This window comes from Boleophthalmus pectinirostris, unplaced genomic scaffold (genome assembly GCF_026225935.1).
Source record: "Boleophthalmus pectinirostris isolate CB_2022bp ecotype Guang Dong unplaced genomic scaffold, ASM2622593v1 HiC_scaffold_13, whole genome shotgun sequence".
NCBI lineage: Eukaryota > Metazoa > Chordata > Actinopteri > Gobiiformes > Gobiidae > Boleophthalmus > Boleophthalmus pectinirostris.
In genome coordinates this window covers 24,817,286-24,842,258 of record NW_026571036.1, presented here as the reverse complement: position 1 = coordinate 24,842,258, position 24,973 = coordinate 24,817,286, and the positions used below count along the sequence as shown (strand labels likewise).

The window sequence follows — 24,973 nt, the reverse complement described above, 5'->3', positions numbered from 1 at the left end:
AGCAGTGGGGACAGTGAGTCTCCTTGGTTTATGCCACATTTGATGGACACTTGTGCAAGTGGCTTCCCATTGGCTTCAAGGGTGGTTTTCCACAACCGCATTGAGTTTGTAATGAAGGCCCTTAAAGTGCAAGCTCCAAGCACTCAGTGATCCATGTGTGGCACTGAGTCCGAGTCTTTCTTGTAATTGATCCAGGCAGTGCATATGTTGGTCTTACGGGTTCTGCAGTCGCGGGCAACTGTTCGGTCAACCAGGAGTTGGTGTTTGACTCCTGTTTTTGCTGATGCCCTTCTGTGCTGCGCTCATGTATTGATCCATGTGCCGTTTATCTTGACATGAGCTTCCATGTTGTGGAAAGATCAGTTATTGGCCGATAGCATCCATTAGCAGATGGTTAATTTGTGCTGCCAGGTGCTCGTGGAGAGTAGTGAGCTTTAATCACTTCTTCTTTAGTGTAGATCATGTCAGGGCCTGTCCAGTTTTTCATACCTGAGACTTACTGTGATGGTGACTGGATTCTGTTCAGGGAGGTTGCTGTGGTTTTCTCTCAGATCCACCAGCCACTGTGCATCAGTGTTATGTGATGCCTCCCTCTCCCATATGCCTTTCCAGTACTTTTCAGTCTCCAGCCTTGGTGGGTCTGCTCTGGTGTTATTTCCCTGCCACTGAGCGTACACTTTCACAGGTTGTGTTGCGAACAGCCGGTTTATTCATCTGGCTTTGTTATCTCATGTGTACCTCTTCAGGTGGCTGGCCAAGGCTTGAAGCCTTTGTTTAGCAGTTTCGAAGTGTTTCAGATATGGGTATCTGGCTGTACCTCTTGGGTAATTTTTCATTGCATTTATCATTGGCCTCTCTCTGTGCCTCCTTGATTTTAGCCTCTAGCCATCTTTTCCATGGTGGGTATTGTATCTCATGGCTCTCATGGTTGCTCTTATAGCCCAACGCCTCTAGGATCACTGCTGCTGAAGTGTAGATCAGCTCATTGGTTTCAGTGATGGTTGTGGTAGGGATCACTCTCAGTGCTGCATTCACATCTTCTAGGAGACTTTCAGATGGTACTTCACTTAGCCTCTGTAACTGCTGTTGGGGTTGCCTTGTATTCATTTGGGCCATGATGTATTTATATTTATATTTTTATTTTTTGGCAGAACATTTATTGCTGTGCTCCTGATCATGAAAGGCCTATGCCTATAGACGTATGCCCTATTTTTTTTTTTATTATCTTACTTTTGTCTCTAGAATAATTCATTTTTTAGAAATTTAAAGCTTCACTATGTAACTATTCTGGTGGAGGGTGTGTTATCATGCATTGTCTTCTGTAGTTCTTCTATAGTTTGACAGTGCTCTTGACCATAAAACTCACATGACCTGTGGCCTTGTTTCTATAGTTTGTTCTTAGATTCATTTGCATTTTCAAATATTAAAGGTACACTGTGTCATTTTTCTGGTGGATGAGCTGTCGGTCTGGACGGCTGTCGGGAAGAGAAAATGTTGTGCCGGGGTGGTCGTGAGCCCCTGGCGGTTGCGTGGGAGGGGAGTGGGCACCAGGGCGAGGGCCAATCATTGCCACTTGTGACTGTATTTTGTTATTGTTCCCCCACAGCTGTAACACACTTACTTAATCATTCATTCTTATTCATTAGTGCACTTAAGTAGTAAGAAATATGTTGATGTCCTTTTGTTCAGTGTCATTGTTCAGTGTGTGTCGAGCTCTTTGCACACGACACTATAAACACAATACAACATTATTACCTAATCTGACTCAACACATGAACAAATGATGAACTCTTAAAGAAGATATATTATGTCAAATGATCTTTGATGAGCTTTTAGCTATGTTATAAGTGTTTCCCCCACTCCAGGCCATGTAGAGTTGCAAATACTTCAGGTATGAATACTCTTCAATGGATTTTGTTCTTTCTGTCTAAAAATGTCTCAGTGTTCATGTGACTGTCTTCTTCAGTTATGACATTTGCCAAAGACTGATTTTGAAAATTCCATTTACTTTAAGGAGAAGCAGTTTATACTTGCTGTACTATTGTATTTTGGACTGCACTATAAACACATGATGACATGACTGTAAGGTGCCTCCTTTGACAGTCCTGAGAATTTTCTTATTTTCTTATGTTGGTTCTGTTACGTTGACGGCAATTACTGCATTTTAATATGGTTATGCTGACACCTACTGTATGCCATAAGTAATGCATCCCTCAATTTACATTTTTTTTTTTTAAATCAAATGATTGTTATAGGTTTTGAGGAAATTGGAGGCTGGCTCTTATTGTCGGTGCTGAAATGATGTGGTTCAGAAGAATTTGCATAATGGCAGAACACAGTAAACAGTTCTTTGAGACGACTGTTATAGTAGGTAAATTTAGAAGTGTTTTGCATAACCCCAAGGCTCTGCAGAGGCTATGAATTACACAAGACATTATAACACTATGTTTATATCCAATGGAATTACAGTCTAATTCACTATAATGACATTTTAGCACATTTAACCTGCTCCAGGGTTTTGGACAATACTCTTTTCAAATGTTTGACTGTACAAAAATGACAAAGCTTTTCAGACATAAGGTTATTATATATTATATATTTTAATTTGTGATCTAGTGTTAAAGTTCTTACTTCTGTTGTGGAGCTGTGATATCACATTTAACAATCCCATACAAATGATATCATTTTGGTAGATTTTTAACCAAGGGAGCTTTGTACAAATACCTTTTTACAAACATTTATAACTGTATTTCCTTGTTACACAATGACATTCAATTCCACAGATCTGACTACACATCCTCGGTCGATATGCCCTTCATGCTGCACCTAACACTGTTACTGTTTAATATGAATGCGCCCAGGGATCTGGGACAGTCTTCTTCAAATAAGGGAGGAGCTCACATTACTCAGCTGTAGAACTCAACTCAAACCAGTCATGTGACCAGCAGTGGACAACTTACTTAAAAACAAAAAAAAAAACAAAAAAAAACAAACACATTTCTTTCTGTTGTACTCTGTTTGTTGTTTATTGTTATTATTATTATTATTATTATTATTTATTTATTTGCTTATGGGCTGTGGCTTGTTTGCTATAATCTATTATTTACATTTCTTTAACAGAGATTGTAAAGGTCCTTTCTTACACAAAATTTACTCTTAAAGCCAAGTTATAATGTTCCCTCCTCAAAAACATGTCACACATAACAGGTGTGTTTTGTTTCATTCACTCATGTTTGATTAAACCTTTATTATTAGTTTGTCTACATCTCCAAAGGTCACATTTTCTGTTCCACCTTGTGATGTCATGTAGTGGTAGTTTTCAAGTTACACATGCACTCTAACTTTTTGGTGGACACAGTTCCTTACAAGTCAGATCTGTGGAGAGGCGCGCTCACTCACTGCAGAAATGTATTTTTGAGCACACCTGTGACTGAATAAATGCAACAGATGAATTTAATGCCACACTGTAGAACCTCTCAAGCAAAGCAATAATACCTCCATGGAGACAAGTTTGTGGCGGACCCCCTAGCAGAAAAACCTTTAACAACATTTACTTTTAATTCAGTTGAGTTTGGCAATTCCAGAAATCATCCAGATGATTCTAGTGAAGGTGGGTGGAGTTTAAAAACACAGTGGAGCACTTGCTGTATTAACACATGACATCATAAGACTGTTTTCAGTTTGTGTGTTACACATGAGTGAAATAAGAGGGCATGTTTGTGAAGAAGAAACAGCATTGTAACATAGATCACATAATAATGTCAGATGGGCACTGCCATAAATGAATGAATAAATAAATGATTATTATGATTCTGTATTTGCTCTTTTTGTGCTTTTTGGACATATATTTTACAACACATGAATACAATGTGTTCTACAATCCTACAGTGGTCACACTTTTTTTTTTCTTAATAAATAGAAACTGCACTCACAGATTGGGTTTAACACTGACGTTGTACGGGTCAGTAATTCCGGAGATTAATCATGAATCAAAACATCATAATTTCAACATTTTCCTACCTGCCTACTCTTCTAACCTTTGATCAGATTACAGCGTTATGACATCAAATGAAAATATTTGTTGCACTGATTGTCATCTGATGTGGACAGTGACATAGTGGAACTTTTACACGGAGCTGGTGAATAGTCGCGGTGGCACGGTACATTTCTCTTTGTGGTCTGTACCTCTGATATATACGGCACTATTTTAATCCCTCCCCTGCCATTGGTCAGCTGCACTTTACCCCGCCCACTCACTTCAGACTTCCTCTTCATACTGTGCGCGTCTGGCGCGTCCCATCCCATCTCTAAACACCAACCACCAACCAGAAGACACAGAAGAGACAGAAGAGACAGAAGAGCGACAGAGGCGCTTTTCTTATTGTGTCTCTTCCATCAGTGCGAGATTAAAAACCGATCAATCCAGTGAATATATACGAGACACGCCCACATGAGCCTCACCGTGCGCCGACTGTGCACACGCACACACGCACGCGCGCGCGCCAGAGCACTCATGAAATATGCTGTAGTGCGTCTTGAGTCACGGGATATTTACAAAGCATGTTAAGTACTTAGAAGCAAAATGGTCATGACTAAGCCTGGTTGTCCTTTATTTCGACATGATGCAGGATGTCCAGTGATACAAATATTATTATGACACTAAGTGACAGGCACACAAACAAACCACACATGTGTTTAAGATGTGTGTCGTTGTGAATGAATGACTTGACAAGAAAAGGAAGATCATGTATCTGTCTGATGTGCTCTTCTCAGAAGGATATCATCAGTTTAATATCACATCTGAAGCGCGTGTACTGGAGTGACCCACCCTCCTCCTCCTGTGAAGCTCTGACCCGAAAAACAGCGCTCCCGGGCGGGCACGTAGCGCACTGGCCACGGGCTCTGTGGGTATACGCCATGTTGGGCTGCAGCCATAGACAGGAGGGAGGGAGGGGGGACTGTCGCGGAAAACACTCTCTGTCACATCACATTTAAAGTCTCCAACCATCCGGTAAGAGACCTACTCTACTTCGCACACTCTTTTCTTTTGTGTGACTCAAATCACTAACTTTGAATTCAAGTGAATACCATAGACTTTACGCGTACTTTATGAATGTTGCGGGAGGCAAATCTCCCAACAGGTGTCTCCAGGAGGAGGATGGAGTGTCGCGCGGACAGAGGGGTTTGTGGCTGGAGCGCGTCGCCTTGTTGTAATTGAACAAGTTAAATCTTCTGTCTATATATGGCGCTCTTAGGTTTGTCCAGAGACAAAGAGTGGAATAACTGGTTTGTTGGATTACAATCCCTGCTGATGTGGGCGTGGAGCCGTGCCAGACGTGCGTAAAATGCGGTTATTTATTCGCAGTAAAATATAAGGAATTGACGTCCCTTATTATATGTTTTTAGTGAAGTCACATTGCGCTTCTAGTGAGTCTGGGGTAATTGTTCTAAAATTCTAAGTGAAGTGGTTGTGGGCGTGGGTTTGTTCGCAAATAAAGGCGTATGTAGAGAGTTTAAGACAGTGGAGGGTGGGGAGTTTATCACAGGGTGAGGCGAAGTGCCGTTTTTAACCTGCTGCATGTCTGTGGATGGTGACTGGATCCAAGCAACCGTGTGAGCGTTATAAACATACAACACTTCCTCCTTAAAATTTCAACTTAAAAGACTTGATTTACCTCTTGACAAAAAATGTAGAGCCAGATATTATTTGAAGTATCAAAAGTACAGACTGCCTTCTCACGTTAACAAGTGTTATTGGAAAGATCATTTGGCTGTTCATAATTATAGAAAACTCTTGATCAATATCAAATCTATTATCAGATTACATGGATGTATTAAAATACTATAAAACACAACAAAAAATAACATTATACTTTAAATAGTCTAAAAAGTGTGTGTTTTGAAATCAGTATATCAGTGTATATATAATCAGTATTGAGTATCAAGCTTTGATTTTAAAATGTTAGTATTGTAGTAACATTAGTAGCTGCCCAGTGATACAAATCCACAGACGTGGCTGCCAGGAGCTTGCTCAGGATAGAATGTGCAGATCTTGGTTACACGTCATAGGTTTCAGAAAGCTTGATCCAAACAAGCAGTTCACCAGGAGCAACTGCAGTTGCTGCTTCATGTGGATGACATGAAAGAGACACTGACAGCAGTGAATGCCCTGAGGACTGGTCTGAGTGGAGCTCTGTTGTGATCTGACATGTGCTTGGCTGCAGCATCCCCCATCTCCTCAAAGCAGAGATCTGATTTTTACATCTCTACAAATTCGAGTCCAGTATAGATTTCTATGAAAACATGAATATAGCTCTTTGCATGGTTAGAATGCTGCTCGTTAGCATTGCCGTGCCAACAAAACTCCACTCTGGCCTCTGAAAGTGATTCATCAATGATTATTGATTAACTGAATAATTTGGACATCTCATAAATGTGATGTGTCTTGCAGCTCTCACTCATCTTTCTAGCACATTCACAAGCTTGACAAGCAACCTTCTACATGCAGGATTAATCACAGTTGGAGCAAAATTGCAATTTGAATGGATGAAAATAGCAAACTGGCAATTTATGTACCATAATTCACTCCACAAACAAAAAACTGATAACCAGGTAACATGGTTCTTGTATTAGTTTCTCAGTTCTTATTTCATTTTTTGCGAAATTGTTGGGTTTAAAATGTGAATGTTGAACAAAATCCTCTTATTAAAACATCACCATCACAATGCTTGTCAGAAAAATCCCAATTAGAATTTTTCCCAAATGGTTTAGCCCTATAACCTTCTCTTTTTCATTTTGGACTTTTATTTTGAAGATGTCCTGCTTCTCTTTCCGGTTTGCTCTTGCTCAGTTGGTGGTGATTCATCACAGTGACTCCTCTTGTGGTTGGCTTTAAGTGCAGGCGCAGCGGCTCAAACTCGTTTCTCTTCTTTGTGTGAGCGCAGGAGGAGCAGAGGACACACCGCTCTCACCTCACCCGAAACTCCACCGCTCCCCAGCCACATCCAGGGACAGGACAGACGCAAAATGCCCAAACCCGTAAGTCCACTCAAGCCCTTCTCCTGTTTTAACATCTTTCACTCTTGTGTGTTTTTTTTTTTTTAAAGCTCTACTTTGTTTATACCAGAATCATTCAGATTCTTATTTTTCTACTCTATTGTCAATCACAGAATAAGTTCAAATTCAGAGATAGCCAATATGACAAAATTATAATTAATAATATCACATTTTCTGTTGAAGGGTTACATTTTTGGAACAGTGTCTTCTATTGTAAAAAGAGCTTTAGGAGTACAGTGCTGAGCACTCATGAAGTTTTAATGTGTTCTCCATTGTACATCAGTTATTCTAGTTGTCAAAAATATGGAAAAAGTATCAGCTACTAAACAACACAAAAACTAATATTGAAACTAGATACTCGATTAAACAAGTATCAATACTGAAAAAGTCTTTGCCCAATAGTATTAGAATGATCCCTAGTTGTATCAGAACACATTCAGTCATAGTACTTTCTTTTAGAATTCCTCCGTTGTCCAGGTATGCTCCACAGTGGGTGTATACTGTGTTTTCTTAGACTTTTCTGATACAGCTCAAGAAAGTGTAGCCTGCTCAAATATAGTATCTAGTATCAATTAGTATCTCATACTTTTGGCAACCCTATACTTTAGCAACTCTACTAGACACTGTCATTAATTATGAATGAACTTTATGGAGATAAGCCACAGTGATTTTTCAAAATGAGCTCTACACAAAAAGTAACCTACATATTTCTTAATTTCCCACTTTATTCTTGTCCTTTGAGTTGTTAGTATTCCTTAAATCAAATGAACTGGACCTATACTTATGTCACCAGGAACTTTATTTTGCTTTTGCCATTTGTGCCAATAGGTATTTTATGAAAAACAAAAACAAAACATTTCCTTCTTTGACAGATGATTAAGAGCAGTGATTTGGACTAGACCTCTGTCTGTACATTACTGCAGCACTTCTTCTAGGAATTGTATACTTTGCCTACATTTTGAAGGTTTTTTGTTGGACCCCATTTTCCCAAAGTAAATGGATTTTCCCCAGTAATGTCAGGTGTAGATGAGTCGTTTGGGTTGTGTAAACTGTATGTTTTCACAATCTAAAATTTGATGATGTCATGATTCCAGATGGTGAGCAAGTGCTTATATAACTCTATGGGAGATTCACTGTTTGAAACAAATAATTTAACTTATGGTCCACAAATGTTGAACCTTCTTATCATCTGTTTGGGACTGGCTCGTGAACTTGTCACATTAAACTTATGTCTTAAAGTCTCAACTGCCAACATGGCACCACTTTCTGAAACTAAGAAGACAGTGAAGTTTGTGCCAGTTTTTGTTTCATGTGAATAGGCCCAGTAATTACAGAAACAACAATATAACAGGTCAACAAATGTGCAATCTGAGAATTGAACAAATTCTGCTATATAATTCTCAGGATTTTATGAATAACTCTTAGTAACATTAGCAATAATAATAATAATAATAATAATAATGATAATCTAATGATGAGATTTCTGTATATTTCATTCAAAACATTACATCTCCAAATACATAGGATACATATTTTTTAGAGTATTAAGGATAGATATTTTTTTAACCATAAAAACACCTTTGATTGAATATGGAAAATAGAGTTGGCTTTAAAAACGCAGCAAACTCAATAAGTATAAGAGTAAAAAAGTATGCTACTTGAGTACTGAGTAATGTTTTGGGATTGTTATAAATGTAGCTTTGCTGCAAATTTTGCACAACAGAAACAGTACAGATATCACCACGTAAAGACAAACTCTAATCAATAAAACATATATTTTATTGAGTGAACTAAAATGATAAATGTTTCTCCAAAACCTACAATTGATCAAAATACCCCATTTCCCAGATATACATTTGTAATCACTTTACTTAAAGGGGCACAGTGTAACTTTTCTTTTCACTTATCTTGCTTTTATTTTCTTATGTGTTTTTACTGATCAGAAATACCTTGAAAAACATGTCGTTTTACCCAGACTTTATACCAGGAGCTTGAGTGACATGTGATGGGGGTTACTGTGAGCAGTGTTGCCTCTCAGTGGATCTGACCTGTAACTTGGCCTTATAGTGTCACCTGAAAATGATAGGAAGTAGTGCTGAGTTGAACTGATTGTGTAAATTACAGTTTTTGGCCCTTTCTAACTTTATGGTTGCAAAACGTTATGGAACATGTTCACTCATGTCCAACCAGGAAGTCAAAATATAAAGCTTTGCTATATAAGAAGGACCTTCCTAATACAAAACCTCTATAAAGAGGTGGTATTATGCAAAATTTATTGTTTTCTTACCTTGTTATAACGTTCCCTCACCAAAAACATGCATGTTATGCAATTTTGCAAACTCTCCAGAGCCCTCTGTTAGTTGTACGATTCTTTGCATTGCTCTGCCCACAAGTCTACGCCATCCATTCCTCCACACAGTTCTCCATAGACAGACAAAATCACGATACAAAACTGTACACAATTTGACAAACCTGATGTAATGTGCAGTAGTTTCATTAGCAGGATGCACGCTGATTGTGTTGTGGTATCACTCTGAAGGGGGAGTGACTTTGCATGGGGAGCAAAGGGAGAGGGGACTTATAATATATAACAGATACTTATAAAACATGTTTTCTGCAAATATAACATTTTCTTAACAATAAAAGGTAACACAGTGAGCTAATAAGATACCCCACAGAAGTAAAGACATCCCGTACTTTCAGCCAAAAAATGAGCAATGAAGAAGAAAAAACATATATAAGTCGCACTTTTTCGGGAAATATTTTTTGTAAAATCAGAGACCAGGAGCTGACATTTCATCTTGAAAGGCAAGTTATAGAAATGACAACAGAATAGAGAACAACAGGCTGAGTGACAGTGGTACAGGAGTAACAGTAGTACTAGATACTGACACACAAGACTAGAGCCTCTCGCGGCTGTCAGTCTGAAAAGTTTAATGTGTATGTCGCACCGGAGTATAAGTCGCAGGAAACACCCAAACCATGAAAAAAAGTGCCACTTATAGTCCAAAACAATTCAGTAATTATATTAACTTGAACTTTCATGCAGGTTTTTATGTCACAAGTGCAAAATCAGTCCACCAGTGATCTGATTTCATTCATTCATGCAAGTAAAACTGAAAATACAACTTTTGAGGAAAATGAACGGTCTTGCTAAAAGACACAGGTACACAAGACAGTATTCACAGGCCAGAGCCGGGATCGAACCTCCAGCATTTGGGTTGGTGGGATACTCTAGATGTCCCACTGCACTCTGTGGTAACAGGTCCACCTCATGTGTAATTCCTGTAGGGAGCAATAAAATGCAGGCTCCAGTTGAAAGGATTCCTATTGATGGGAGGAAAGTGTATGCTAAAGGTCCAGGCTCACAATGGCCTCTGTTTGCCTGTGTTTGCTGTTATTTATGCCTTTATGGCAGGAACATAGCTGCTTCTTCAGGGTCAAATATTGAATGGTGTTCACTGTTAAACCACTAAAGTGTATTCTCACAGCTGCTCCCATGTGAGTTCCTTTCAGACTGATGACTAGACCACAGGCGGCTAATAGGTTGGTTGTGGTGGAATTTGATGTCATAATGTCACATGGAGAATCTGAGCCTATTGCTGGGTTTTAGATGACATCACAACATTCTATACTAATATTTAATACTGATGGGTGGCAGCTATATTGAATATTTTTAAAGTGCAAATTTGTGTTATTGGGTGTAGTTATTAATAGAAAATCAGGTTTTCATGACAAAAACAATGTAATCAATTGGAGGAAGTGGTTCTTGTCCCCATCTGGAAGTATGACATCATCACATTCTAGAATTAAGGACTTTCTACCATCCAAATTATGTATTTATTGTGTTGATTTGTTAATGCTATGGCAATGGTAACTTTACATCACTTTGACACCTATGGGTATAACTCTCTGAGGTTCACTGCTTCAAAAAGAAATATCAAACCAAAACTGCCCCTTGATCCCAACTGATTGGGACTAAGTTCACAAATGTACTATGTTCATCTTATGATTTAAAGTCCAGCTGACAACAATCATGTCTTTGGGGCTCAATAATTGACACCACTTTCTGAAACCACTTGTTGTTCATTCATGCCGATGTGTTGAACTGTTGAACTAACCATAGACCAGGTCAAACATCCACCCTCAGACAGTCAAAACTGAAAATCCCACCATAGAATTAAGCTTAATTTGAAAGATGAGGTATGCAAAATCAACTTTCTACCATTTTATAATGTTCTCTCCACACACAGACTGATATCAACATTGATTTTCTTTAAACAAAATTAATTAAGCTTAATTTGAAAGATGAGGTATGCAAAATCAACTTTCTATCATTTTATAATGTTCTCTCCACACACAGACTGATATCAACATTGATTTTCTTTAAACAAAACGTAAACACATTTGAACGGATCCAAATGTGTCATGGAGCTCTTACTTATCCGTCATGGAGTCACAGAACAGATCACAGAACAGATTTTACTGAAAAGTTTAAATATTATGAGATTTTCTACAAACAGTAAAATAATCTTATTTCATTCATTTATATTCCAAAGTAGGAATAATATAAGGACCAATATTTGGAAGCTGATAATGTTGTACCCTTGGAGATGGGGAATGTTGCACCTCTGAAAACTGGGAGAAGGAATCACGACAGTGATCGTGTGTTATTTCTCTCACACAGAAATTTAACGCAATGAGGAGAAATGGTGCACAATCTGATGATATGATTACAATTATGTTTAATGAAATGACCGGGATATTATTGAAAAATAGAACTGAATAAACATTTTAGCTGATTTTTAACTGTATTTAACTATTTTGAAGGCTTATGTAAATGAATATTTATTTCAAACCTTTTACTGTTTTAACCTCTTAGCATGAAACCACATTATGAATAACATGACAGCAACACACACAGAGCATAGTATTATATATAGTACCATATAGTACCATTCTAACCTATCACACTATCAGATCCAACACATTTTTCAGTGTTGATTTTTCGGTGCCGATGTTCAGTACTGTTGGATCGCTACATCCCTAATACAAAAGCATGATCAAAAAATACACTACACTTCACAAACCTGATGTGCTGTGCAGTCATTTCTGATTGTGTTGTGATAGAACACTGACTGTGGAGCGACATGGTTTATACGTTTCAAAAATGAAATTTATTAAACATTTGAATGGAAACAACATGTTTCCAATGGATCGAGTATTTGTGTTAGTAATGAATACCCCATAGAAAGAGAGAAACAGAGAGAGACTTTATTGATCCAGAGGGAAATTCAAGTTTTCCTGCAGCAAGCTGTTGCAGTTTTTCTGCAACATTTACACTGTAATAGTGTAACACTCCCTGTTGAAACTCTGGATGCAGTAATGTCACATGACCGTAGTGAAAGCCTGGGTTTCAGAGTGATGAAAAATTAGGACTGTTGCCATAGTAATTAACAATTCAAGACAAAATAGTCTATCTTCTGAATGGAAAAAGTCCTCAAAAAGTTTAATATTTTGAGAATCATAATTTCAGATGCTGGAGAGAGACTTATATCTGGAGTCTGATTGTTTTTGTGAGCAAAATCCCAACAGACACCATCTGAAAATGCAGTACGCTAAAGGAGACATATAAGGCAAAAGTCCTGTCAGGTCTTTTATTATTTCATGTTTGTTTTTCCACTGGAGACCGTGAGCAGTTGTACACTCAAGGAAATGTACAGGGGATGAGCGATGTGTCCAACGCTTTTCAATAACTCCAGTCAATACTCAGCACACTATGATGCCATTTAAAATGAAGTATTGGAAAAGTGAGGTACATACAGTTTTGAGATGAGGTCAAATACATCAACTGTACAATGAGATTTATTTAGTACAGTTTTAATAGGGACTGCATCATTTTGTAAAATGTAGCTTTTGCAGAAAACTAATAATGTTTTGATGTACACTGAAAATGAATGATTTAAGTTTAGTTATTGGCACAAATATTGTAGTTTTGAGTGCAGTTTTGGTCAGATACATGGTAATATCATAGTAGTTTTTTAGTAAACTAATCAATCGATGGGCGTGCCTTTAGTTGACCAAGAATTTTTCTAGTTTAGTCGACAATGGCTCTACAAGTAGATACAGGACGTACATCAGAAAAGTTACCCTCATTTCCTGACTATAAGCTGCTACTTTTTTCTCACACTTTGAACACAGCGGCTTAATCAACCATGCGGCTAATATATGGATGGATTATTTGTTTGGCACATTGTCCATTTATATGAACAATGGTTCCATATGGTTTGGCAACACAGCAGATGCATGCGCAGCCTGAGTGCAGAAAGCACTGCTGTCTGTGCGATTAACATGAAGTTACAACATGAGCTAGTGATGTTGTGAGCACTAAAACAGTTTATTGCTCTGTGATAAAATAAGTTATGATGCTAAATGAACATTAGTGAGTGGGATTCGTCTTAATAACCTGTATGCGTTAAATGCAGGTGAGTGTGGAAATGACAAGAAGATACGTCTCAAACTTCAGTAGCCGGACATCCACTCATACCTGATCAACACAACTAGCCCCGCCCCCAAGAGAGCCTGAAATCTGCTGAAATCCTCCAAGACACTGACATGATACAGACAGGACAGACACTCTCTCTGCAGGAGACATGCACAGTAGAGCATGGGAAGAGACGGAGGTGATGCGTCGAAGCTTTCAGCCCAATTTACGGTCATGCATCAAATCGTCTGCGTCACAATGCAGAGAGTCTGCGTCGCCTTGAACCCCCTCCTCAGAGCAACTGTGTCGACTGATGTGCACCTCCGAAATGTTCTAACTATGTGTCGGAACAACACAGACAAGCAAGGGAACGCGCTTCCTCGTGTTGTGGCAGAGAATTACTTTGCGGTGCATAGACCCTGACGCAGTTCCATAATTCAAAAACGACGGCGACCTTCGACTTTAGTGATGCGGCTTATATTCAGATGTGCTCGATATACTGGAAATGACGGTACATGGTCCACCTGTAGGAGAGATGTAAACCTAAAACTACAGAGAATGTACCCACAATAAACTTTACAGAGTGACTCCTGTTTTCCATATATTCTCTCCAACCATGCTTTGTTGACTGATTCATATACTTCAATCTAATATGGAGAAATTGAGGACAGAGTTGACGTCAATTGTGGCCATTGTCATCAGTGCAGTAGTTATTCTGCTGGTCTATGATTGTGAAATGATGTATTAATCACTGGGGCGGCTCCACGTTTGTAAAGCCTCTCCCTTTCTGTGCTTTGAACAGTGATTCACGCAGACATAATAGGTTTGGGTTCCATGGGAGTGAATGGATGTCAGGCTCTGGAGATAAACTGGAGTAGGTGATCACTGTTGTTGTATGTGTGCTATGTGCAGGAGGTTTTAATTGAAGTACATATGACCTTGATCAAAACAAAACAAAACTAAATGGGAAGCTGAGTTCTTATATCAGTGTCTTCAATATGGGTCCGGTCAAGTGGTAACGGAGGGAAACGGGCAGATTTTTGACATTCAAATAGCTCTTATTCAGAAACTAGAGGGACTACTGAAATAAGTAAAGTATCAGAATGTAGGAAAGAGTTAACACTCCAACAGGGTAAAGTTAAACCTGTGATATTCTTTCAAGTTGTTGGCAAAAAATTTAAAAACTCATGTGGGTAAAGGAGGGAATGAAATATGCAGCACTTTCTGGGCAATAAATCCAAACAGTGATAACTAGTGGTTCTCACTTACATATCCTTAACAAACTGGTTTGAATATTTGCTTCATATAGTTTTCTACCATATGGTTCGAGATTAGGTTGAAAAACCTCTTACTTTTTGAGTAATGAGATTTTTTATTAAGAAAGGTCATGGCAACGGAGGGAAAAGTAACGGAGGGAAAATTGTGCAAACAAGTAGAAGGTGCATGATTTTACATAATTTGTCAACTTTTTTCTTCTGAATACTTTAATATTACTTCAAAATGAAAGGAAACTATTTCTATAAAATCTGTCAGTCCTTCCAAGCAAATTTTTATCATTTTAAATAATTTTTTTTTTTTTTAAATCATGTACCTTCACCAACAGTTCAAAGATGGAATAACACAAGATATGATGAAATACATCCATTTATTTACATGATTTGCAGATCTTTGAAATTTGGCAAATAATATTTGTTCCATGTTTCATACATGGTCTGTTTAAAACGTATGGAACTTTAGAACCAAAAATGGTACAGAAAAAAGGTCAACAGTTTCATAAACTAGAGTACATATGCTATCTGTTGAATAAATTTTTATATCAGATGCATTAACTTGAATTTTTGGCCTTGCTGTTTACTTCTGCTTGACCGGGCCCATATACAAAATCCTGTCCAAGAGCATCTGCAGCTTATGCCCATCCAGAATATAAAATGATATACTAAACCAAACAGGTCAAACTAGTAACAAAAAATTTTAATATATTCAAAGTGAACAACAGTTTAAATTGGTAATCTAAGATGCACAATGTATGCACGAGCCTTTAAATGAAAGATTCACTCTTCAAATGAGTATGGATGAAACTGAGTTATTGTCCAGAGATTATAGTGGAATAACTACACCATGGAGTTGATCCTCTTGTTTAAATGTTTTATTGTTTTGGCTGATGGTCTGTTTAATGATTTACTCTTTAATCTTAATCTCTACATATTTTTTTTTATAATGGTTTTGTAAATGCTTGTCTTTTCAATTTACCAGCCTGAACTACGAAATTCTCCAGGGTCCTTAGTTATCAGAGGTGTGTAGTATTCAATTATTTTTACTTGAGTAACCTTTTAACATAATTGTTCTGCCCAGAGTGGTTTTAAAACTACATTCTTTTACTTGTAGTTGAGATGATGTTCTAGATTAGATGTGTTCCTTCACGTGAATCAGTATGAGGTAGTTTTCTCCTTTTGTCGTTTATCCTTTGAAAAGACCAAATTCTGTGCAGTATTTAAACTAGGGATATGACTATGCTATGGTTTAAGTCTTAACACGTAATATATTTAGATTACCATGTTACCTTTTATTGTTTTGAAAATGCGATATTCTTCGAAAACATCACATTAAGAAGTTTCAGTTTTGTTTTTGACCCTCCGAGGCCCCTCCCGCCACACTCCCTACCAACGTCACTCCCCGTTCAGAGCGCTATCACAACACAACTGCGTGCATTCCTACTAATAACTACTGCACATCTAATCACCTGAGTTATGAAGCAGTTTACAATGTCCCAACAGTTACCCTCACGCTTACCTGAGCAGAAGCTTCTCCATGTACACTTTCACTCTTACTGGAGTCATTTCTTGGGCTGCTACTTTATACTTCTACTTCAGTATGAGTAATATTATTTTGTCCTTTTAATGTTATCTATGGAGTGTCAAATATTTGAACCCAAACGCCTGTATTTATGAATGAATAATTGTGTGTTAAAGTGAGTGTGTTTGACATGCCCAGCCCCCACTCCCCACACTCCCCACACTCCCCACACTCTCCGCTGTCATGGCTTCAGTCGGCTCTGTGTGCGGGCCTCCTTGTTTACAGTGCAAACACGCCAGGCAAAGGGGCGGGTTTTACATCCACACGCTTTTATTGGAAATTATGGATCAGGTATTTGAAAAAGAATGCTCAGTAGTTTGCATTCACAACATTCTACAACATAATATTATAATTTATAAATTGTGATGGGGCAATGGCCTAAGAAATTACATGGTGTATTTGATTGAAATATCCATACTTTGAAGCTGATCATTTTTTTGTCTGGGATTGAGTCCACAGATTTACCACGTAATTGTATGTCATTTAATCTCTTTTCTCCAACTCAGTTTTAAAATATCGACATGTAGAAGGTCATTGTTCTTTAATAACTCCAAACTCCACCAAACAGAAGGTTGGAGGATCAGTTCCCTCTAGTTTGGGTGTTGTCATCAGGCACGACGTTTAACCCACCTTGTCTAGTCTGGATGTGTTGTGATTGGTCAGAGGGACCGTCGAGCCTGTAAAGTGCAGAACAAGTTACAAATATAATAACTAAGGTAAAGGCTGATTGTTACTTTGGCTGATCATTTGTGAACCTTTCTATTGAAAGATTTCATAGAATATTGTTGAATATTCCTTGGGGGAAAGGAGCACATTTCTATTCTAAGATTTGGAGGAGAACCCAAAGTTAGACTTGTTTTGTTCTAGCACAGTGGCTCACTTGCAACTACAAGTGAGCTGATTTGTATTCTTTAACTAGTCCTCTTCAAATAGCCTAACCTCAGTAATCTGTAAAGTCACAAGCTAAAGTTACCAGTCATTTAATGAAACTCACCTCTTATGCTGAGAAACAAACGCCTTGTATGGATCACAGTCTATTTATATGACGTTTATTCCATTTTGTATTTTTCCTTTAGTTGTGTGTGTGTGTTGTATGTCACCATGGTAAAGGTCATGTGACTCAAAACGATGGATGTAATTTGTTCCAGTCTAGAGAAATACAAGCCACAAGTCAGTGGGAGGCCGTTAGCTGCTGCCCTCTGCCTCTTGTCTGTTCTCGTGTTGATCCTTTTTCCTGTTTTGGCTCCACAGGTCAACGTGCGTGTCACCACTGTGGACGCAGAGCTGGAGTTTGCCATCCAGCCCAGCACCACCGGCAAACAGCTTTTTGACCAGGTACCTCCTCTGCACTGTACACACTGGACACAATCACTAACACAATCTTCCATACCGTGTTATTTGTTTAGGATTTTTATACAGTTGGGGTTGAGATATGTCACATTAAAATAGAAGTATATTGTCTGTGTTAATAAATATAATAATATACAATCAAGGAAAAAAAAATACACCTGTTAAAAATACGCCTTTCAGGTGGGGAGTCCATCACCAGCTTTATATTTTTACTTTTCCCGGAATGTTCCACAGTATGGCATTTATTTATTTATGTATGTATGTATTTATTTATTTATTTATTTATTTATTTTTTATTTTTCATTTGTTCAGGATTCAATTCAAATGTTTTCATGACAAAACATACATTCTTAAATAAGTGTGGGTGCCTCTCCAAAGATCTAACATGACCTGCTTTTCTCCATGGAGAGCGGTAATGCCGTACAGTGGAACATGCCCGGCAAAGCAATAACATCTCCATAGAGACAAGCAAACACAACATATAAAAAGCAGAATTGTGAACATAGGGGAACTTTTAAGGTTCACAATTCTACATTTTCTGTTTAATGAGTAACACTGAGACAACCTGCAGAGGTGGGTAGTTATATTTACTTGAGTAATTCCTATGTTTACTCATTTACTCCTACTTGAGTAATATTTTAATTGAAGTAGCACTACTCTCACTTGAGTAAAACATTTTGGTTTCTCATCCCACTGTGAGTGTGTGTGTGTCTACAAGTGACAGAAGCTTTATGTTGACAATATGAAATGATTTGAACATTTGTGTTTCTTGCACCGCTCCTTTTTGGTTTTGATTTTGTGGTAGATCCTTTGAACACCAAGATTTTGTGCATGTTTTGTCCTTCAAATTACATCAAATTCAAAAATGATAAATCAGTTGTTACGTCCTGATAGGTACTCTTTAAGTTATACTTGAGTGGTAGTTTTCTCAAATTATTTTTTGCTGTTACTCTTACTTGAGTAATTTCTTGGACCACTACTTTGTACCTCTGCTTCAGTAATATTATTTTGAAGTAATGTTACTCTTACTTGAGTAAAATTTTTGACTACTCTTCCCACCACTGATAACCTGCCAATACACAGCCATTTCTTTGTGGTTGACTGGATGCAACCTCTTAACTCAAGTTACACTCTGACTTCAGCACAGATTTAGAGGACGTGTTACCTCCTCATGCACCAGCTCAAGGGAATACTTTGTTTTTGCCTCCTTCCTGTAGAACTAGTTTGTCAATAGCTCCAACCTAATGAGCCTACAATATTTTTTTCTTTGAACTAAGAATGTGTGTCCTTGACAGGGAACACCAAGCCTTCAGCAATACTGTATCTGAGCAGTTGGGTTATCTTAAAACCAATATGGTTCAATCAGATCTATATGTGTTGTTTGGGGCACACTGCACCTTGCTACACGGCACATCTGTGGGTGATGAACAACCTAGTTTACAGAGAGTGGCCTACAGTGCTATGCTAAGGGGGATTTCACACCTACACCATTTGGTCCACTTCAAGCAGACTTGAGTTCAGAACACCTGTGAGTTCCTTTTGTTTGACCTGGTGTGAAAGCGGACCAGTTTCACTGTCTCGATCCGGCCCAACAGGGACGTTTTGATCTAAGCAAGCTTTCATAGCAGGCTGAGCATGAACAAAAATAAATCCCAGAATAACAATCAAAACGGGAGAAATAGGCCATGACAAGATGCTCGTAAAGGAGATTAGGAGATTATTATGATCACTGTTAGTTTCATATTTACATATATATCACAGTTTCTGGGACAGATCACTACAAAACAGGAGTTGGAGTTGAAGCTCATCAGTTGCACAGACTTGTAAAGTAAAGAGCTGTGTATAATCCTCACAACATTTACAGAGATTTATTCTAGTATAGTGCTCTGCTGTCCTGTACAGTCTTGTGTTACCTTGATCCGCGCCTTTATTCCTCAGACAGTGGTAATAAAGTCGTAATAACTGTGGTTAATCAGCTGTGCCTGATGTGCAGAGCATCTGTCAGATTTATTTGTAAAATCCAAACATCCAGATATCGCTAAAATCTGCTGCATCTTAACTTTTGTTGACAAGTAACAGATCATGTAGGGACTTTCCTCTGGCCAATGGGCCACCGCAATTTCTACTTTGTTGTTGTTTCTGTACTATTTGTGATGCAGCACCATCTCATCTCACTTGCAAACCAACCAAAACTGGTCCAACTGACATATATCACAGTGGGTTTGACTGCACGCGGCTCGGGGATGCTGACACTCTCCCGCATATAAGATCTCTCAGAAGCAAGGCCGAGATGCACCGTCACCCAGTGGCCTTCCCACGGAGCCCCTCTACAGGATACGGATGGCTTAAGCCAGTCCCTATCCCCCCAAGCAGAGGCCGGCCTCCGGCAGACATGGCTTCTTGAACCCAGCCTCCCTGGCCCATGGAGTTCAGACTCGCAAACCTACGGACCACAAACCGGCGTCCAGACACCAATCCGGCCCCTGTCACACCCTTGTGGGATATCACAAGAGGTCCGTGTGTCCCTCCATGGATATGCCTCCCCAGACCATCACTGACCCACCACCAAATTGCTCATCTATCACAGGAGCTCAGGGTGAACCTGCTCTCAACTGTGAAAAGTACACGGCACCAGTGGTGGACTTGCCGTTTCTGGTGTTGTTTAGCAAATGTCAGCTGAGCTCCATGATGCTGGGGGGTGAGGACAGTGCCCACTACAGGACATGGTGTCTTCAAGCCACCCTCATGATGTCTGTTTCTGTGCAGAGACATTCACAGCAGTGTCCTGCTGGAGGTCATTCTGTAGAGCCTGTTCCTCCTGCACAAAGGAGCAGATATGGGTCACGCTGATGGTTGAGGATCTTCTATAGGCCTGTCCAGCTCTCCTAGAGTCTGTCTCCTGAAATCTCCTCCATGTTCTGGAGATTGTGCTGGGAGATACATTAAATCTCCTTGCAATGGCACATCTGGATGTGTCACCTTGGAGAAGTTGGACAATCTGTAGGGTTAAGGAATGGCCTCGTACTCCTAGTCGTGAAAATCACTGTAGCTTAAACATTGTATCCAGAATATGGCATTGAAAGCCATTCTCCTCCAGTATTAGAGACACTGTCTAGCCGTGCACTTCTGTTTTCCACACAGTTGCCTGCTTTAGCTTGTGCTGACCGGAGAATGGAAAGGCTGAGTAACTTGTGTGAGCTCACTCCCTAAGCCTGGCTCGGTGGTGTGGTCTTCAGTAGTGGTGAGGACTGTTCTGGGTTGCAGCTCTGGTTACAGCTACTTACACTGTTGTGTATGTACTGTCAAGTACTTTAAGTGCTGTGTCTCGTTAGTACATATCTAGAACCAAGCAGAACTCTTGAATTTTATGTAATGTTGTCACAATACTAACATTTCAGACTCAATTTCAATACTAAACAATAAGATTTAATACTGAGTTTGGATTCTGATACTCCTTATAGAATGTAACTTTCAGTATTTAAAAATATATACTGTTTGATATTACCATGTCATTTTATATCTGTGTAATTTCTCGTGCATCCATGTAGGTTCCAAAATGGTCCATGGTTGTATACTAGTCTATGTGGTCTTCCACTTCTGATACAGCTCATGACATATCTAAAGCGATTCAAGAAAGGTTCATTTCTGTCCTGTGAATGTGACTTGCTCAATACTTAAATGAGTATCTACTTTCAGTGCTACTTTTAGTATTAATTAGTACCTGATTTGATTTTGACTACTCTAATTTAATCTAATAATTTAATCACTTAAATAGTAGCTGTTTTTTTACTCATTATTGTATTTCATTCTATTAAAATTATTTTTACTCCATCTAAAATGCTACTTTTTTATGTCCTTATACATTCACTGGAGGCACACTCTAGTGTAGCACTCAGTAGATGAACAACAACAGTGGTTTACCTACATTTACATTCGCACAAGATGGATAGAGTGTGCTAAATTTTGACACAATGCTCATGATTATTTGACGGGCACAGCCTTATTTTTATTTTGACTCCAAGAGAAGAAACAGAACGAACATTTAACACATTTGACAAGAAGGTAACTGCTGCAATTTGTGAACCAAAGAGGCTTTATAAATACTATACAATACTTTAAAATGAGCTCAACATACAAAGTTAAAATAATGATGTGTGGTTTTGAAGACAGAAGCAGTATTGAAAATAACACACTTTACCTGAAATGCTCAGGGCTAGACTGTCACTGTATAAACCTGTTAGCTTTGAAATATTAAATGTTTTAATGACAGCCAGACTCTCTATCTCCCTAATATCAAGCCTTTGAAAGTCGAGACTGTGCACAGAAGAGGCTTGATTTCATTTATTCTCAGTCATATTCATTTATTTATCTTGTTTGTGGCTATAGGCGACTGTAAACAGGCACTTAAAGATATTATTATAGAAGGAGCAGCAGAAGCACATGCAGGAGCAATTATACACAGTTTCATTTTCAGTGTGCACCCTGTTTGCACACTCAGTTTAGTACTAGGATTGATACCTGTGTTTACTGTACAACACAATCAGAGTTGTGCTGTGTAAAAGTACAAACCTGACTGATACCCAGATAGTATTGAAAGTAGATACTCGTTTGCACACATCTAGATTTGGACGTGTGTAATATTAAGCCTTAATATCAATGCTCCACAGTAAGGCACATATACATTCAATGTGGTGAAGAATTCGGATGCTCGGCATACATAAGGCAAATGAGACGTAACTTTGGACCACTGCTAACTGTTTAAAATAAACTAGTCTGGTTTTCATGTTTTTTTTTAAAAATAAAAATAAAATAAAATAAACAAAAATACTAATAATAAATAATACAAATAAATACATACATCAATAACTTAGCAGACTTATTATTCAAAATAATAATAGAGTTTTCAACCAGGTTATAGCTGTTTGCCCTTGTCATTTACCCTCATGAAGTTGAATGTGGAGTGATTTATACATGTTTGAAAAATCTTTAATCGCTTATTTTCAAGATGCCATTTTGTTGATCAATCCCTGTTTTCACCACCAGCAGCATACAACCACTGCTCTGTGCTCACTTTGTTCTCCAATTTTATTTTATTAATGAGTAATATGTGTACGATTCAGCAACATCGCTTCGTCATTTTGGTCTATAAATGTTTTTAAAATCTGCTGCCACTAACATAACGTGCAGCTATCCACAGGAGTGGCCGGTGTTGTGGGTCTGTTGGCGCAGATATGTCAACATGGGGCGATGTGGGCGTGCCTCGCAACGACCCAGCTTTAATAAAGAACATAAGAATGTTAACATTTGATTTAGACAGCTCCCTAGAGGCCCTGGGACAGGTCTGCAGAGGTCTGTTAAACTGGACGCTTTCATGTGGCATGTGCATTATGAGCCATTTACACATCACCCCCAACAAATCAGTAACAGCAACTCTTTGTTGTGATGAATGGAGAAGTTTGCAGACTTGTTTCTTTTATTAAGTGGTTTTAGATGAATATTGTGCTTTAAAATGTGCATTTACCATAATGATCCACAAGTGTCATAGTTTATCTATATAACAGACACAAGCACAAACAATGTTCTTTCAGACACTGTTCAGAAAGGACATACTCATGGCTACTTGGTGAATTACCCTTCTTCTTTCTGGCCCCTGCCACCTTTGTGTTTGGGAGGAGACTCAGTATTGCTGGACTTGGTGAGATCACCTTGGTCAGGGGTCATTCAGAGCTAAACTGGAGACTTAGTGGAGAATGTGTCAGCCTTTAAAACAGTCCTAACAAGCCCCTGTGATAGGTTTTGTCGTTTGGGGCTGTGAGGCTCATGCCCTTGCGTTTGGACAGGGAGAATATGACTGATTATTATTCCATCTCAAATGACTAGCAAAGCAAAGCAAACACATGGAAACCCACCACCTCTGACCAAATATAATTATCCTTTAGATCCAAATTTCATGTTGAAAGTAATTTGGACGTGTACTAAAGGTTGCACTTTTTATTCATTTGCTTTGACACTGAAGTTTACAATTCGTCACAAATTCCGAGTCTATGTGTCTATTTGTTTTAGTCTCTGTGCTCTTAAACTTGTTCTGTTACAGCACAAGATCATTCTAAAGCTATTTAGGAATGTTTTATTTTTTTGTATTGATACCTGTTCAAAAGAATATCTAATTTTGATACTAGTATTAATAAGTATCTAACTTTTTATCCTTTTTGACAACCCTAATTGTAATTCATTATGTATAATTTAGGCTATATCAAAATATTTATTTCTGTCAACCTGCTGATTGACAGAATGTTCCACACTGCACAGTGCCCATCCAGTGGTATAAACATCAAGGGGCCATCCAGACACAAGAGACAAGGAGCAAAGGTTTGAGAAATAACATTAAACCATATCAAGATGTTTTCTTCTTGATGTGTGCAGGTGGTGAAAACCATTGGCCTGCGTGAAGTGTGGTACTTTGGACTTCAGTACATGGATGGTAAAGGATATCCCACATGGCTAAAACTGAACAAAAAGGTAAGACGATATTTTATGGATATTCTAAATACTTGACTTGTGTTTCCATGTATTTTCATATAAAATGATATAAAACATGAGCTCGTTTAATTATAGGTTTAATTAAGAGAAAAGAAAAGAAAGAAAGAAGAAAGCATCCGAGATACATACTGAAAAGTGTTATGCTTTATTGGATAATTTCAGGACAAAATGTTTCCAACTCTTATCCACCTTCACCTGAAAACATACATAGTGCCCTTTAAGTTCTACCTTGTTCTTTCATATTTTGTATTCATGTTAAATCTGTGTGTGCTCGTCTTGCAGGTCACATCTCAGGATGTAAAGAAGGAGAACCCTCTGCAGTTTAAGTTCCTGGCCAAGTTCTTCCCTGAAGACGTGTCTGAGGACCTGATCCAGGACATCACGCAGAAGCTGTTCTTTCTTCAGATCAAAGAAGGCATTCTTAGTGACCAGATCTACTGCCCTCCAGAAACCGCCGTACTGCTGGCCTCCTACTCTGTCCAGGCCAAGTTTGGAGACTACACCAAGGAAGTACACAAGCCAGGCTACCTGCTGAGCGAGCGCCTGCTGCCACACAGGTCAGATTGGTGCTGTTGACTTTGAGATCCCACTTTCAGCTTGTGCTCTTTTGATACTGTTAAAGGTCCTATATTACTCAAAAATTGATTCTTGAGAGCTTTTAGCCAAGAAAGAATGTTGTTACCTCATCAA

At 38.5% G+C, this 24,973-nt stretch overlaps 1 protein-coding gene across 1 annotated transcript in view; it reads left to right on the top strand.

Annotated features, from left to right (window-relative positions):
* The first annotated feature begins 4,789 nt into the window (after window positions 1-4,789).
* ezrb (ezrin b) overlaps window positions 4,790-24,973 on the top strand; it is a 35,293-nt gene continuing 15,109 nt past the window's right edge. The window contains 5 exon segments of the mRNA XM_020939903.2: window positions 4,790-5,011; window positions 6,945-7,038; window positions 17,645-17,728; window positions 24,167-24,262; window positions 24,566-24,840. Coding sequence (XP_020795562.2) covers window positions 7,027-7,038; window positions 17,645-17,728; window positions 24,167-24,262; window positions 24,566-24,840 — 467 coding nt within the window. The 5' untranslated portion in view covers window positions 4,790-5,011; window positions 6,945-7,026.